The following is a 15565-nucleotide window of genomic DNA, read 5'->3' as shown; positions in this document are numbered from 1 at the left end:
TTACACTCAGATGGCTACTGATTAACAACAAATATTTCAAAAGCTAGAAACTCTCTGTTTGTGACTCTCTTGTCTAAGCTTGGCACTGTCAACCGACCATTTCTTTTACTATAAGTACCTCCTTCCATGAACAATTGCATACAAACCAGTTAGACATCATCAATTGAAGCAATCCATGGCACCAAACACATGGACTCGATTAGTGCAATTTGTGGTGCTACTACTTATAGCAGCTGCGGTCAGATCCGAGGCTAAAGGCTAGAGGTTGAAGGAGACAAACATGGTGTTCTATATGCACGACTGTGACCGGCACTGTGACCGCACTTCCCATTGCTGGATTCTCACGGGTGATGTGCTAACCGAAGGCATTGAGAGGAACACAAACAAAGTGGGTGAGGCATGAGGGATCTATGTGAACTCTGAGCTGGATTCAACGGATTTCCATCTCGTCTTTTCGTTTGTCTTTACGAACAAGAAGTACAACGGGAGCACATTAGAGATCCAAGGTTCCGATTGATTCTTGCTTAAGCAGAGGGAGGTTTCGGTGGTGTCTGGAACGGGTGTCCCAGTTCGCCAGGGGCTATGCCCTGTTAGAGACTGAAGAAACGAATACTTAATGCAGTCATCAAGTTCAATGTCACAGTTCTCCATTATTAATTAAGATTTCAATAGTTCGAGAAGAAATGAAACAAAAGATACAGTAAACTAGCACAATTAATCAATTATTGTATGAGGTCTACCCAATGCTATTTACAGAGGTGCATAATAGATTGATGTGAACATCATGAGCTGTTCCCTAATAAAATAAGTTGATGCTGATATCTTGTCCTGAAATAAAATCAGTTGATGCTGATATCTCCTCCTATGAGGGGGAATGTTAATTTAGATAATTTGATAATGTTTTCAAATTTGCTTTTAGATCACGGGACTATGCTATCCATAGTTTTTAAACTCCCCCGAGTCGACTCCCTTTTTACCTTGGCCTCATTCCACGTTTTGCCCTACAGAGTCAATAAAAACTCCCTTGACTCTCACGAATGATGACTATGTCGACTGAGTACTCGACCGCTTGGTGCCGAGTCAAGTAAGATTTTCTTCAGCTGCGTCCTGCATCACATCAGCGTTTTTAAACATTGATACTATCTCAATGAAGTGGCATGGGTACATTTCATTTGAAAGGCAAATACTTCATTTCTCTATTGGTGATTATGATTATGATTATTGTTTATGGCTCCAAGTACCACCATGTTTTAATAATTGCACAGATTCGGTTTTTCTTTTTATTTTTATTTTTGTAATTGACTTCTGATAACTTTCTGAGATCCCTAATAACCTTTGACCGCTGTTTAAACAAGGCAAGCTGAGTTTGTGCAATTATTAGCCTTGCTTATTTAGACAATAATGTAAAGAAGAAGATAAAATTGGCCCCCTTTCTTTACAAGGAAAGCCTCCCTCTTGATAGCTTTATTAAAAGAAAAATTGAAATGCTTCAACAATCATTAAACAGTATAGGAGATTGGTCACCATTAGCAAAGTAGGGCTTTTATTATCACTTAAGATGGAGCAGATATTTTCACTCATTACCCATAAAAAAAAAAGATATTTTCGCCCAATTGTTTCTGTATCATCTTCACTATTGCCTGAAAAATTATATGATGGCTGGTGCATGCACGTGCAGCTAGACCTGGCAAGAATTGACCCGGGCCCGCGGGTCGACCTGGCCCGCCCATAATTTCCGGGTCCGGGTCAACATTTTGTGACCCGTTTCTAAGTTGACACGCGGGTGCCCGTAGAAGTGAAACAAAGTAGTTTTTCAGTAATTGTCGCGAAAGTAAGGACATTGAGTGGACTCTCCCATGGTTGCCCATTTGCTCTGAAGGTCGTATTGCTAGTTTCATGGGGGGTGGAGAATGTGAAATCAGATCCCGCTAGCAGCTCGGAACCTGAAATTGGATGACCATCCACTCAAGGTCGTATTACTAGTTTCCTGGGGGGGGGGTGGAGTACATACAAGGGGAGGTACAATTTCACACTTGAATAGACATATTTAAAATTTTTAACACTTTCAATTTCCCAGTGAAGATATTTGTCTTATAAATATTAATTCATATATTTAAATTTCTTCTTTAGAGAAAATGTTGAAGGAAGAGGAGAAGGAAGAGGACGAACTGATCTTGTTTATTTGAAGGGAAAGAGGAAAAACTAACTTTTATATCTTTTTAATTGAAAAGACTGGAGATATTCTGTAATAATTTTGATATTTGGCTTTTTGGAAATTGAATTTTTTGTTTAATGGTGGATTCCTGGGCCTCCTGGAGAATCCTGGAAAATCAATTTCCAGGAGTCCTGGGCCTCCTGGAAATTGAATTTTTTGTTGAATGTTATAATTTTGGTATTTGGAGAATTATGTTTATGTTTAATGGTGGACATCTGAATGCTTAGATTTTGATTTTTAGGTATTTTTCCTTAATTTTTATCATTTATTAAATTTTTATCGCTCTCCGGCGAATCCCCAGCGAGTCTTCGGCGATTCCCCTGCGAAATTTCGAATCCCGCTCCCAACCATCCCCGGAGCCTTCGAATCTCGCTTTCGAATCCCAAATCGAATCCCGTTTTCGATTCCCGCCCTGGCAACCTTGTTTAGGATAGGTTTGAGTGGTGCAAACATATGCTATGAAGCTGTTGAAGGATCTCGGTAGGGTGCAAAATTAGTTTTCGGAATGAAATGGGCACGTGATATGGATGGGTTCGAATGATGTTTCTAAGGATGTGATTTTTTTAATAGGTATTTTAGGAGTTTTGGGTAGAATACCAGTGAAAAATAATGCAAGAAAGGTTTTTGGTGAGGTTAATGGAGGTTTGGGGTTTCCGGGAAGGTGGCTGACGGTGAAAAACTAAGAAAGATGAGAGAAGATTAGTAGAAACAATAAATGACAAGCAATAAGAGGTAATCTACTTATCTCAAGGCTTCACACCATGAGTTTCTTTGACATCTCACCAAAGAATCCTTGGCATCTTACCAATGGAGGAGAAGTTGAAACCTTTTTTTCTCCAAGAAGCTCTCAATATTAAACAACAAATGAATGTAGTGTCCCTTTCTCATAAAACCAACGTCAAGTATTTATGTCAAATAAATAAAAAACCGTAGGTAGTAAACTGCCCCTATCTAAAGACTTAAAGACTTTCTCTCACTTACATTCATTCCTGTAATACCAGTGCGGGGCCAATTTAAAACAACCATAACTCAAAGAACTTAAGCTATTATGACGTAAGAAGACCCTATTACCCCTATAATTTAAAAAGACTCATAAAAGACTTGTAAATCCCTATAACTCAACTCAACAAAGCCTTTGTCCCAAACTAGTTGGGGTCGGCTAAATGAATCCTTTAGCTCTGTTTGGTTGCCAGGTTTGTTTTTATTCTTGGGACTTTTGTGGGATTTCCTCAGGAAACCCACGTTTGGTTGGTGGACCCAAAATAATCCCAGGAACCAAAATGACCCCGCACGACACCCTAGGAAGGAAAAAAAATACTCCCAGGAACTAAAAATAAGATTGAGAAGAATTTTTTTCTTCCCAACAGTTCAAGCAAAAAAAAACTTCTAGGGATACTTCTAGGACTATTTTTTTTCCCACCAATCTCCTTGGATTTTTTTTCTCCCACATAAATCCCAGGAAAAATTCATGAAGAAGGTAAAAGGAATCTACCCGGCTCTAATCTTGGTTCTAGTTGGGTTCTTCTACGTGGATCATTTTCTTCTATTCTATCCTATCCAAGGTCATGTTCTCTGTTATGTTCCTAGCTATCAAGTCTTTCCTCACTGTTTCTACCCAAGTTGTTTTCGCCCTGCCCCTACCTCTTTTTACTCCCTCAATTTGGCACGAGTCGCCTCTTCTCACCGGAGCATCCAAAGGCCTACGTTGGACATGTCCAAACCATCTTAAGCGGTGCTCTCTCATCTTCTCCTCAATTGGAGCCACCTCCACCTTTTTATGTATGTCGTCATTTTTAATTCTATCTAGTGTTGTGTGGCCGCACATCCATCTAAGCATTCACATATCCACTACACTCATCTTATGCACATGCTACTTCTGAATCATACGGGATCCAAAATGACCTGCATGACATCTGAGTCATCTCTGAAAAATATATGTGGGCCCGCCGTCGTTTCGAGTATGTCTGGAACTTCAGTGGATAATCTGTTCCATCGGATCATCGATATCGGACATACGGATCAAAGAATCTCGTCATCAATCCAGATCAAAGTCATCTGCCAATCTCCATCTCCTTCGTCGCTGGTACACTCGGAATCTTAAGTCTGGATTATGCGAACCACTACCTGGTTGAGGCCAGCCCTAGCCCATGCCAAGGTAGCATAACCTCAACTCTAAGCCAACCCAAATCGAGCTTTGCGTAGAGGAGTTTCAATCCTAACCCAACCCATCTAATCTGATTTTCCAAATAACCCAATCCATCTAATCCGATTTTTCAAATTGAGCCGGGTTGGGTTGGGTTGGGCTGAGTTCAAGTTGGATCGGGACAAAACAAGAAAAAATTACAAAAGGGGGAATTTGTTAGGAATTAACAACGCAATAGAATAACAATGCAAAGATAAAACGAAAGATCACACACAGAACACACAGATTTATGTGGTTCACCCAACCAGTTTGGTATGGGCTACGTCCACAGCAGAGCGACAAGCCAACGATTCCACTATTCTGAAGAAAAAAATTACAAACCCTCACACCTCTCTCGGGCGTCTCCTGATAACACATCCCTTTTATATGGTGTTCTAAGACGCGTTACAATAAAGAGAAAAAACCCTAATTCATGAAAATACAAAACTACCCCCAGTATAAAAATACCCTAAAAAATTCGGGACCGCCGCAGTCGAGGTAGAGTGTATAGTACTTTCCAGATTAGACTGAGATCAGGCTTCACCAATAACAGAATTGATATATCTGCCCCTTTTTCTACTTCTTTTTTTTTTGAAAAAGGTAACAGACATTTTATTCCATTTCACCGGAAAAAACCGGAGGGGGACAAAATGTCCCCGAGTACAATCAAAGGCCGATCCCCAATGGGATTACAAGTAATACTAACAGCCAATCTACTTGGGACTAAGGATGCAACTCGGGTCGATTTTGGTGATTTAGGTTGGAGCGTTTATCTTAAAATCACGTAGAGTTTGGGTTGATTTCTATTCATTTTTTTTAGCAAAAGCTCAACCCGACCTTACCAAGTTGCACCCCTACTTGGGAGCCAGCTCCAGTGTATCAATGACTGCAAAGGGGCTGATGTACTTCACATAGGAAGTATTCAATGGGCCTGATTGCCACCGGAGCTGGGGGCTGATGTACTTACATAGGAAGTATTCAATGGGCCTGATTGCCACCGGAGCTGGATGTCCCATGTAAAGAAAATGGGCGAATTTATCACCCCCCCTAACACTAACCCAACCCAAAATTAAATAAATCAGGTTGGGTTGGCTTATCCCAACCCTAACCCTAGGGAATAGCAACCTAACCCGGGCCAAGATTGGGTTGGCCCAAGTCGCACCCCAATTGGTTTGGTGTACATCTTCACCAACCAAAAGTGTATCGAGGACGGAAGTGCAACGTGACACTTCTGTTACCACCAACCACATACGTGCAACTGTTTTCCAAATTCAAAAAAAAGTTGCAACAGCATGTTTCTACAGTGAGATGGCTACTGATTAACAACGAACATTTCAAAGGTTAGAAATGTTCTGTTTGGGACTCTGATGCCTAAGTTTGGCCCTCAAAACCTACCATTTCTCTCAGTATAAGTAGCTCCTTCCATGAACAATTGCATACAAGCCAGTTACACATCGTCAATTGAACCAATCCATGGCACCAAACACATTGACTCGATTCATGCAATTTGCGGTGCTACTACTTATAGCATGATATCAGAGCCAAAGGTCTCGAGTTCAAACCTCCCGGATAGCAAAAATTAAGCTTTTGGAGAAGTTGGTTAGTTAACATGATATCAGAGCCAAAGGTCTCGAGTTCAAACCTCCCGGATAGCAAAAATCCACATGCGATGGACGGCCCAAAGTGGGACCACATGTGCCACGTGTTTGCCAAGTAGGCCACACGTGCGGGGGAGTGTTAAAGTATAAAAGATCAATAACGCCTTTCTCCTTCTTCTTTTTTTCTAAAACATAACCAACTCCTGCATAAAAGAAGTTGGTTAGTTAACAGATTCGACGGACTTCCATCTAGCCTTTTTGGTGGTCTTTACGAATGAGAAGTACAATGGCAGCACATTAGAGATACAAGGTTCTGATCGATTCATGCTTAAGCAGAGGGAGGTCTCGGTGGTGTCCGGAACAGGCGTCTTCCGGTTCGCCAGGGGCTATGCCATTTTAGAGACAGTGAAACTAGATCTTGGACAGCTTAATGCAGTCATCAAGTTCAATGTCACAGTTCTCCATTATTAATTTGATGGCCGTGTTCGAGAAGAAATGAAATAAAAGATAAACTAGGACAGTTATTGTAAGATGTCTACCATTGGGTGCAAAATAGGTCTATTGAACATCATGAGCAGTCATGTAATAAAATCAGTTGTTCCCGTCCTGCTGATATCACCTCCTCTGAAAGGGGATGCTAATTTAGATAATGAGGAATGTTTTCAAATCTTTGATTTTATTTTTTTCATTTAGGCATCAGAAAGAGTAAAAGCAGTGCTGAAAATGGTTGAAGAAGGTGCCTATGCAAAGTGCTCATGTTACCAGGGTAGACCTTTTGATCCAAGGGTTGTGATCAGAGTGGGGTCAGATATAGGGGGATAGATTCTATTAGAGGCCATCTAACCACACAACAGATGCCTTTTGAGCCTTCTTCTATTATGCATGGAATCAGCAAAGAAAATGATATTTCCATCCTCTTTCCAGCATTTCCAACCCCTTTTATTTATACTTTCCAAAAATGACTGCATGAAGGTGGAAATATCATTTATGTACAGGTGATTACGATTATCATTATTGCTTAATGGCTTCATAGTTGTCATGTTTTAATAATTGTACAAACTGAATTTGTCTTTTCTGTTTTTTTTTCCTTTTGGAAATTGGCTTCTGACAGCCTTTTAGGAACCGTAATAAACTTTGACCTCTGTTTATACAAGACAAGTTGAGTTTGTGCATTCATAGCCTTGCTTATTTAGGCAATTATAAAATTGGCCCCCTTTCTTTACTATGAACGACCCCCTCTGGTGGAATTATTAAATGACAAATTGAAATGCTTCAATAATCATGAAACATATAGCAAAGTAGGGCTTTTATTATAACTTAAATTGGAGCCATCTTCCACTCTCTAGCATTAAATGCTCCCTCCTTTTAAATTATTTCTTTGGCTATATTTTGCTTCAGATTAACCAAACAAAGCAACATGATTGATGTCTCCCTTTGCAGGAGAGATTTCAAATCACCAAGTCAATGGCACTTTAAATAAAGAGGGGGAGAAATTTTTTATTTTTTTAATGGAATTATGTGGTGCACCAAAGATTTTTTAAAGGAAAACTTACGGCAAAAGGAAATTGGTCATCCAATAATTTGCAGTTCAAAGCATGGACTTGGCCTTTCATAGGATTAGATGTGAGATAGGGGGAGAGGAAGTGTAATGGAATTGAGCCCAGAACATTGACTTAATTGGCCTTTTATGGGATTGGAGGTGAGATAGAGAGAGAGGAAGTGTAAAGGAATTGAGATGCAGCAATTTGAATTTCCTTGGCTATCGCCTGCATCAGATTAACCAAACAAAGCAACATGGCTGATGTCTCCCTTTGCAAGAGAGATTTCAGATCGCCAAGTCAATGGCACTCTAAATAAAGAGTGGGTGAAAATTTTTAATTAGTAATTTAATAGAATTATGGGGTGTCACCATAACCTTTAAAAGAAAAGATAAGAAAAGAAGGTGATGTCACCATATATAGATCTTTATAAGGACAAACGGCAAAAATAAATGGGTCATTCAGTAGACTTGGCCTTTCATAGGACTAGATGTGAAGTAGGGGCAGAGGAAGTGTAAACGAATTGAGTTCAGAACATTGACTTGGCCTTTTATTGGATTAGATGTGAGATAGGGGGAGAGGAAGTGTAAACGAATTGAGCCACCTATATTGAATTTGATGTTCTAAGAAGGATAGTTAATTAGTTTATTAGAGTCAATAAATATTGCCAAGTCTTGGTGAGACTATATATTAAACAATATCAACATGTGCTTCTCCAAGACATAAAATCAACCACAAGCTAAACAAATTCCCAAATCCTGCCTTAGACAAGAGAAAAACTCTTCATAAATAGAAGCATTCTTCATGAAATAAGGCATACAAACCAATTAGACGACTAGTCATCGAGCATTCCTAATTCATTGATCCATGGCACCAAACACCTTCTTAAGATGTCTGATATTCGCCGTAGCTCTGCTTATAGCGATGACGGGCAACTCCGATGCAAAACACTTGAAGCTGAAGGAGACAAACATAGTGTTCTATCTGCAAGATTGGGCAACTGGTGAGAATGTAACAGCAATTCCCGTTGCGGGGGCCAATGGGACCCATTCGAACGGACTCAAATTCGGTACTGTAACCGTGATCGACGATGCAGTAACGGAAGGTGTCGATAGGAAGTCGAATCAAGTGGGTCGAGCACAAGGAATCTATGTAAATTCAAAGTTGGATGGAACGGACTTCCACCTCCTCTTTTCAATTGTCTTTACAAATGAGAAGTACAATGGCAGCACCCTTGAAATCCAAGGCGCCGATCGGTTCTTACAAAGGCAGAGAGAGGTGTCGGTGGTGTCTGGAACCGGTGTTTTTAGGTTCGCCAGGGGATTCGCCGTCTTAGAGACTGCATTCTTTCAAGGTCTCAATGCCATTGTCAAATTTACAGTCACAGTTCAACATTACTGAATCCAAATTGATTGATGAAACGTACGTTTATTTCCTTATTGAATAATGTCTACCTCTTAGTACGTTGCTTGAAGAGGATTTCATGCCCAAATGTCACCATGTTTTCAAGTTTTCACACAATATTCTTCATTATGTGGATGGTATTTTTTGAATAAAGTTTGTCACTTGTCATCATATATATTTGCATAAATCATAGTTATCAATATTTTTGGGTCCCACACGGAGACATGCACGTGTATTCTAGACCATTGATCTTGTAGACAATCATGACGCGATCCACATGGGTCACATGCTGAGCGGTCATCCAAAGTTTAAGATTAAGGCATTTTCGATTTTCCGTGGGTAAGCTGGGATCCAACGGTGACGTCAAAGTTGATATACAAAGCCTCAACCATTGAGCTACAGGCCCAACCCCAACCGAACATCAAACATTTCATAACTTATCTTTACAATTACTTTACTTTATCACAATGTCCTTTACTTTGCAGTGATTGTAGCTTCTCTCCAAGAATCGAAGACCCGGCGAAATGGATTCATAGTCTAAAGTGAGCATTTATCTTTAATTATCTATCCCTTGCATTAGCATTTGTGTTATTTTATTAAAATGTTAATCAGATCCATGTTGATCTCTAGTCGTTTGCATTCCGCGTGCATTGATACCTTCATTTGCGTTTTGCACACATCAAAGTTTAACGCGAGTCGTTTACATTCTAGTGTAACGACTTATCGTGCGTTTATATTATGCATGTATCGACATTGAAAGTCATCACTTTGGCATTGCATCATATGTTAAAAAGTCTTTTTGTCTGAAAGGCATAAGAGCCCAAGGAAGAAATGATGTTCTCCTCTTCTCATCAATCTTCTCATCAATCGCCTGAAATCCAATCCCAGAGGATGGAAATTGGTCAATTACCCTTAGAATTGAATTTTGGATTTTATACAAATTGGTATGCCCGTCCATCCATCACAAACCACACACTTGCACTGTCGGGTAATCATTAGGACCAAAACAATCTCTAAAGCCATCAGAATTAAATTCAAAGTTATAGAGCATATCACTTGGGAATTGACTAACATATAGCAAACCATTTTTTTAATCCTATGTGTGATGAATGGAGTTTGGTTGTTTTCAACCATCACTCCATCGTTTCCTTGTATGGCTGCAACTTGCAAGTAGCCAAAAGACTTTATTTTGATATGGAACCGTCTTGCCTTTAGATAGTAGATCATCTTATATAGCCTTAAGTTTTCGAATGCACCTGTTCAAGTTTTTAAGAAGGGACGTTCCTTGGGTCAGTTTGAATTCTCTTTCTTGGGAATCTAGACCCACAATTAGCCCCGGCACATATTTGGGAAGAGGAATCGAAGATAAAGTTGGCTTAGTTTGAGGAAAACCAGCTTCCTATAGGAATTTCAATCATTAAGCAATCCTCCCAAATAGAACCAACTCCATATATAATGGACTCTCTTGACTACTAACAAAATAGGAAACAAACCTACAAAATAGGAAACAACTCTCACGTCCTTGATCCCCTTACTTAAAATAATAGCAACACCTACCAACAATCTTCTATTGCTTTTTCATAATTCTTCTAAATAAGCAATAACCAATCCTAAATGATAAAACAACCTACTAGTGCATGTGGCTACCATGATTTTTTTTTCGTGGAATATTGGCATACCCAATGGTGGAGGGAGGGTGGGAGAGGGATAGATACTAGAGGTACTAACTGAGGATAGGGGAAGAAAAGCCTGAAAGACAAGGAAAGTAAAAACTCAACCCAAAATATGATTGATTTTTCCGTTTTTTAGCCATTTCTCACCTTCGACTCATTCTAGCCCTCTCAAGTCTATCCTCCCACCCGTCCTACCATCTCTCGATCACCAGTTGGAGAAACTAATTTATCATGAAAAAAATTCTTGGTTGCCGGATATGGCCTAAATGTTTATCATGCCCAATGTGGTCTTTTCGTAGCCTTAGGTGGCTCATAGCAAATAGAAGGAAGTTTTTGGGAAGGTAGGATGCCTCTCTCTTCTCTCACCTAAAAAATGCTCTGAAACCACGAAGAAAATTGAGAAGAAATTTGTTTTTGGTCTCTATCTCAGGATCAGATTGAGAGAGGCAACCAACTATTCTTTTATAGTTGTGTCCAATATGTAAATCAAAAGGTCTCTAGTCAGTGAGATTTTTTTTGAATGACATAGGGTATCCCCACCCCAATTTTTAGGGTGGGACTGTTCCCAACCGATGAGTTCAATCACCCGTAAACCATGCGCATCGGGTAAGCCCGGGGGATTTGAACTCGCATCAATGAGGAGCATACCCATGACTTTGAGCCAAAGAGCCACACCTGTACAGGTTAGTCGGTGAGTTATCTTTCTAAAGAAAACACAAAATAGTTTGAGCAACTTGTCAAGAGAGCATAAGCATGCTAAGAGAATGCAAGAATATTTTCAGCAACTTAAATACGTCCCCTTCTCCAATAGCTTAAGCTTTTGGAGAAGTCGGTAAGTTTCTAACATGGTATTAGAGCCAAAGGTCACGACTTCAAACCTCCCTGATGTCAAAACAAAAAAAACAAAAACAAAAACCACATGCAATGGTTGGCCCAAGGTGGGACCACATGTGCCACGTGTTTGCAAAGTGGGCCACACTTGAGGGGGAGTGTTAAAGTACAAAAGATTAAATATTGCCCTTGGTGTAGGCCAACCCAAAGAAAGAGGGGCCACAAGTGAGGGGGAGTGTGAAAGTATAAAAGAATAAATAACGCCTTCTCCAACAACTTAAGCTTTTGGAGAAGTCGGTAGGTTTCTAACAAAATTTCATGGAAAGCCATTTTGCGGCTCATTGTGGACCATTGTGCATTATGTGTGGAATCAGGGGAGTCGGTGGATCACATTTTTATACATTGTAGAACGGCAAGGAGATATTTTACGGAAATTTTGGATGTCATAGGTATTTCCACTACACTTGACCAACTTATTAGTCTCCTGGTTCTCTGTTCCTTGGTGGGGAAAAAAGAAAGATTTTGTGGTGGGTAGTTCTCTTAGCTACACTATTGGTGATATGGAAGAAATGTCAGGGTTTTTAGGGCCGGGAAAAAAAGCACACCGTTCTTATACATGAAAGCGATTGCACTCACCATATTAAGACCCTTCCCAGTTTTACTTTCATCTCTTGTTATGACTTATGGAGGGGATGGTGGGAGATATGTGCCAGTAAAGTACAAACACTAATCCCTAATCCTAGCTGGGAACCCCAAGCTAAAACTTAATTTTGATAGAACCAACGTTGGTAACCCAGGGCCAGCAGGGGTAGGTGGAGTCCTGAAGGACAAAAGGAGTACTCTAATTTGGGCTTTCTCGAGTCCGAACGAAATAACAGACTCGAATGAAGCTTGTATTAGAGCATTATTACAAGGAATAAAGATTATAGAGAGCTTGAATCTCAGTGGACTAATTGTTGAGGGGGATTCGCTCAACGCTATTCGGTGGGCAACTAGAAGCCAGCCGCCTGCATGGAGATTTGGGTCAATGTTTGATGAGATTTTTGACAGGGTGGAGGGGGCTTTAATGTTGTATCAACATGTTTATTAGCTTGTTTAGAGATTGGCTAATTTTGACGCCGATCGTTTAGCTCGGTCTGGGCTCAAGAGTTAAAAGAGATGATCAATATATGTTTGACTTCTTACCCCCTCGAGGGCAGCCTTGTTTTTGCTTTTGTTCCTTCTGTTTCATTGCTCTTAAGCATTCTGCTCCTATTTGTATTTGACCATCTCGGTCGCTCTTCTTGAATATAAATTTATTTGCCATTCAAAAAAAAAAAAAGGTGAGCCAGGATGGCTGTTCTCTTCTGCAAAAATGAGCCGCGAAATGGCTTTCCGGCCTAGCAAATCTCTATTTTAAATTATTTCTTTGCCTATGCCTTGCCTGAGATTAGCAACATAATTGATGTGAGCCAATCAAAATCCTTTTGCATTTGGTGCAACTAACTCCGGCGTGAGAGATTTCAGATCATCAAGTCAATGGCAATTTAAATAGTGTGTGAAAATTTCCAATTACTTTTTTTTTATAAAGATAACAGTTTATTTAATTCCTAGAAGGAAATTACACGAAGAAGGGACAAGATGTCCCTGTGTAATACAGTGAATTACAAGAGATTCGCTCCCGGAGCATTAAATACAACATTCGGAATCGATAATCCCACTCCCTCCTTCGCTAAACGATCGGCCAGAGTGTTAGCCGTACGCCTTCGATGCGTTATCAACGGACGTATGAAACCCATGAGATCTCGTATCTCATCAATCTCGTTTGCAAGCCGCCAAGGTCCAGGACCTTGATTCCTCGCCCATGCAATGACGTTGGTTGAATCACCTTCCACGATTAAGGGCCCCAAACTATGATTCCTAAACCAACGAAGGCCGAATAATAATGCTCTAGCTTCCGCCTCGTTCGCATCACATACACCCGCCGGTCCAGAAAATGTCATAATGGTGGTTCCAATAAAATCGCGAATTGCTCCCCCAAACCCCGCAGGTTTTGGATTTCCCATCGAGCTTCCATCAAAATTGAGTTTAAGAGTGCCCTCCGGCGGTGGTGACCAAATCGGCTTGATGGCCTTTACACCCTGCTTTTCCATCACGACTGTGAATCCATTCCGCAATATATGTGATATTGAATATGGTACGCCCCCTTTACTGCTTGCCCATGTGAGGATTGCAATAATAATGGAGAGGCATAAAAATCTAGGAGCCTTGCTTCGATCATTGAAAATTCTGTTGTTACGTTCTATCCATAAAAACCATGTTATTGCAAACGGAATAGCGTTCCACATCTTCTGCCCCAAGCAGCCATGAAAAGCTCCCGTCCAGGTCATGAGCAACTTTGAAATGTTATTTGGGAGCACCCAACACATTCCGAAGAATCTGAGAATCCCCATCCATACCTCGTTGGAGTAAGGGCATAACAACAACAGATGGTCAATTGATTCATTGCTATTACAACATAGAGCACATCTGCTTGCCAACCGAACACTCCTCCTTTGAAGCCTTTCACAAGTATTAATACATCTGTATGCAACCAACCAAGCAAAAGCCGCTATCTTTGGGGGTATATAGGGTAGCCATAAGCGTTTCCATTTGCTGTCCCATCCATCTCCCATTGTTAATTTCAGGAAAAAACTTTTTACAGTAAAACCCCCTTCAGAATCAGGTGTCCATATCCACTTGTCCGATAAAGTAGGGGATAGATAGGTGTTAGTTAAAAGATTGAGGAGAGATGTGAAAGATTCGATCTCCTCATCCTTTAAATTCCGCCGAAACCTAATATCCCAAAAAGAAACCCCTCCGTCTTCACCACGGATAACATAATCCGAAATTGTTGCTTCCCTTTTTAGAACCACTCTGAATATATCCGGAAAAGCTACAGATAGAGGAGAGTCTCCTATCCATAGATCAATCCAAAATCGGGTTTCGTTGCCCTTGCCCGGTCTAAATCTTATAAATGGTTTGAAAAGCTCCCGTGTAGAGTGAATAGAACGCCACACACCAGAACCAGTCCTGTTTGACGGTGTTCTACATTCCCAATCCCCCCAACCCTGCCCATATTTCCTTGCGATAGTATTATGCCATAAAGCATCCTTCTCAACCCCGAACCTCCATAGCCATTTCCCCAATAGAGCTTTGTTGCGCAAGCGGATTCTTCCAATACCAAGCCCACCACAATTCTTTGGTTTGCAAACCGTTGGCCAAGATAAATTAAAATTTCCAATTACTAATTTAGTGGAATTATGGCAAAAGTAAATAGGTCATCCAACAGTTCGCGGGATGCTGGGAGTTGGGGAGGGGGGTATACCATCTTCCCTTTCTTAATATGACAGAAACGTAGAACATTAGACTTGGCAGGTTATATATTGATTTTGAAGTTCTGATAAGGATACATATTCAAATTATTACCTACCATAAAAAGAGATATTCAATTTATTAGTCAATAAACATTGCCATTTCTTGGTGTTGAGTGTAGACTATCTCACACAACATCAACTTCTGCTTCTCCAACCCAATAAATCATCCACAATCTAGAACTCTCCATTACTCTACATCAATTAGAGTCTCTCAACCTATCTTTACCAGTATAAATAGAAGCATGCTTCAAGAAATAATGCATCCAAACTAATTAGACCATTGATCCATGGCACCAAACACCTTAAGATGTCTGAAATTCGCCCTAGCTCTGCTTATAGCGATGGGGTCAGCTCTGATGCCAAACACCCAAAGTTGAAGGAGACAAAGATGGTCTTCTATCTGCAAGATTGGGTAACAGGTGAGAATGCAACGGCAATTGCCGTTGTGGGGGCCAATGGAATGAATTCAAACGGACTCAATTTTGGTACCGTAACGGCGATCAACGATGTAGTAACAGAAGGCGTCGATCGGAAGTCTAATCAGGTGGGGCGAGCAAACGGAATCTATGTGAATTCGGCGTTGGATGGAACAGATTTCCACCTCCTCTTTTCAATTGTCTTTACAAATAAGTACAATGGTAGCACCCTGGAAATCCAAGGTGCCGATCGTTCTTAATAAGGAAGAGAGAGGTGTCGGTGGTGTCCGGAACAGGTGCATTTCGGTTCGCT

The 15565-nt window shown here is 40.5% G+C and overlaps 2 protein-coding genes and 1 pseudogene across 2 annotated transcripts; all 3 read left to right on the top strand.

Annotated features, from left to right (window-relative positions):
- Window positions 1–280: 280 nt before the first annotated feature.
- Window positions 281–7133, top strand: LOC143891313 (dirigent protein 11-like). The gene is made up of 3 exons (XM_077395913.1): window positions 281–352; window positions 425–506; window positions 6228–7133. Exons 1-3 carry the CDS (start codon window positions 281–283, stop codon window positions 6464–6466), a joined length of 393 nt encoding a protein of 130 aa, XP_077252028.1. The 3' UTR covers window positions 6467–7133.
- A 1016-nt stretch (window positions 7134–8149) lies between these two features.
- On the top strand, window positions 8150–9025 carry LOC143889227 (dirigent protein 1 pseudogene; annotated as a pseudogene).
- A 6118-nt stretch (window positions 9026–15143) lies between these two features.
- On the top strand, window positions 15144–15512 carry LOC143891311 (dirigent protein 2-like). The gene has a single exon (XM_077395912.1). The coding sequence runs from the start codon at window positions 15144–15146 to the stop codon at window positions 15510–15512; it is 369 nt and encodes a 122-aa protein (XP_077252027.1).
- The last annotated feature ends 53 nt before the right edge of the window (window positions 15513–15565 follow it).

Source organism: Tasmannia lanceolata, unplaced genomic scaffold (genome assembly GCF_043159265.1).
Source record: "Tasmannia lanceolata isolate RefF3 unplaced genomic scaffold, GAP_Taslan_0.1 ptg000013l, whole genome shotgun sequence".
In the NCBI taxonomy this organism is placed as follows: domain Eukaryota; kingdom Viridiplantae; phylum Streptophyta; class Magnoliopsida; order Canellales; family Winteraceae; genus Tasmannia; species Tasmannia lanceolata.
The sequence above is the reverse complement of the archived record's forward strand: the minus strand, read 5'-3'. Positions and strand labels throughout refer to the sequence as shown.

What these genes read in the sequence shown, in the direction of transcription:
- LOC143891313 (XM_077395913.1), top strand. Translation starts at nt 281, where the DNA reads ATGGTGTTCTATATGCACGACTGTGACCGGCACTGTGACCGCACTTCC. An exon ending in GCTGGATTCTCACGGGTGAT is followed by an intron (nt 353 to 424) that starts GTGCTAACCGAA and finishes GTGAACTCTGAG; the next exon opens with CTGGATTCAACGGATTTCCA. An exon ending in GAGCACATTAGAGATCCAAG is followed by an intron (nt 507 to 6,227) that starts GTTCCGATTGAT and finishes GTTAGTTAACAG; the next exon opens with ATTCGACGGACTTCCATCTA.
- LOC143891311 (XM_077395912.1), top strand. Translation starts at nt 15,144, where the DNA reads ATGTCTGAAATTCGCCCTAGCTCTGCTTATAGCGATGGGGTCAGCTCT.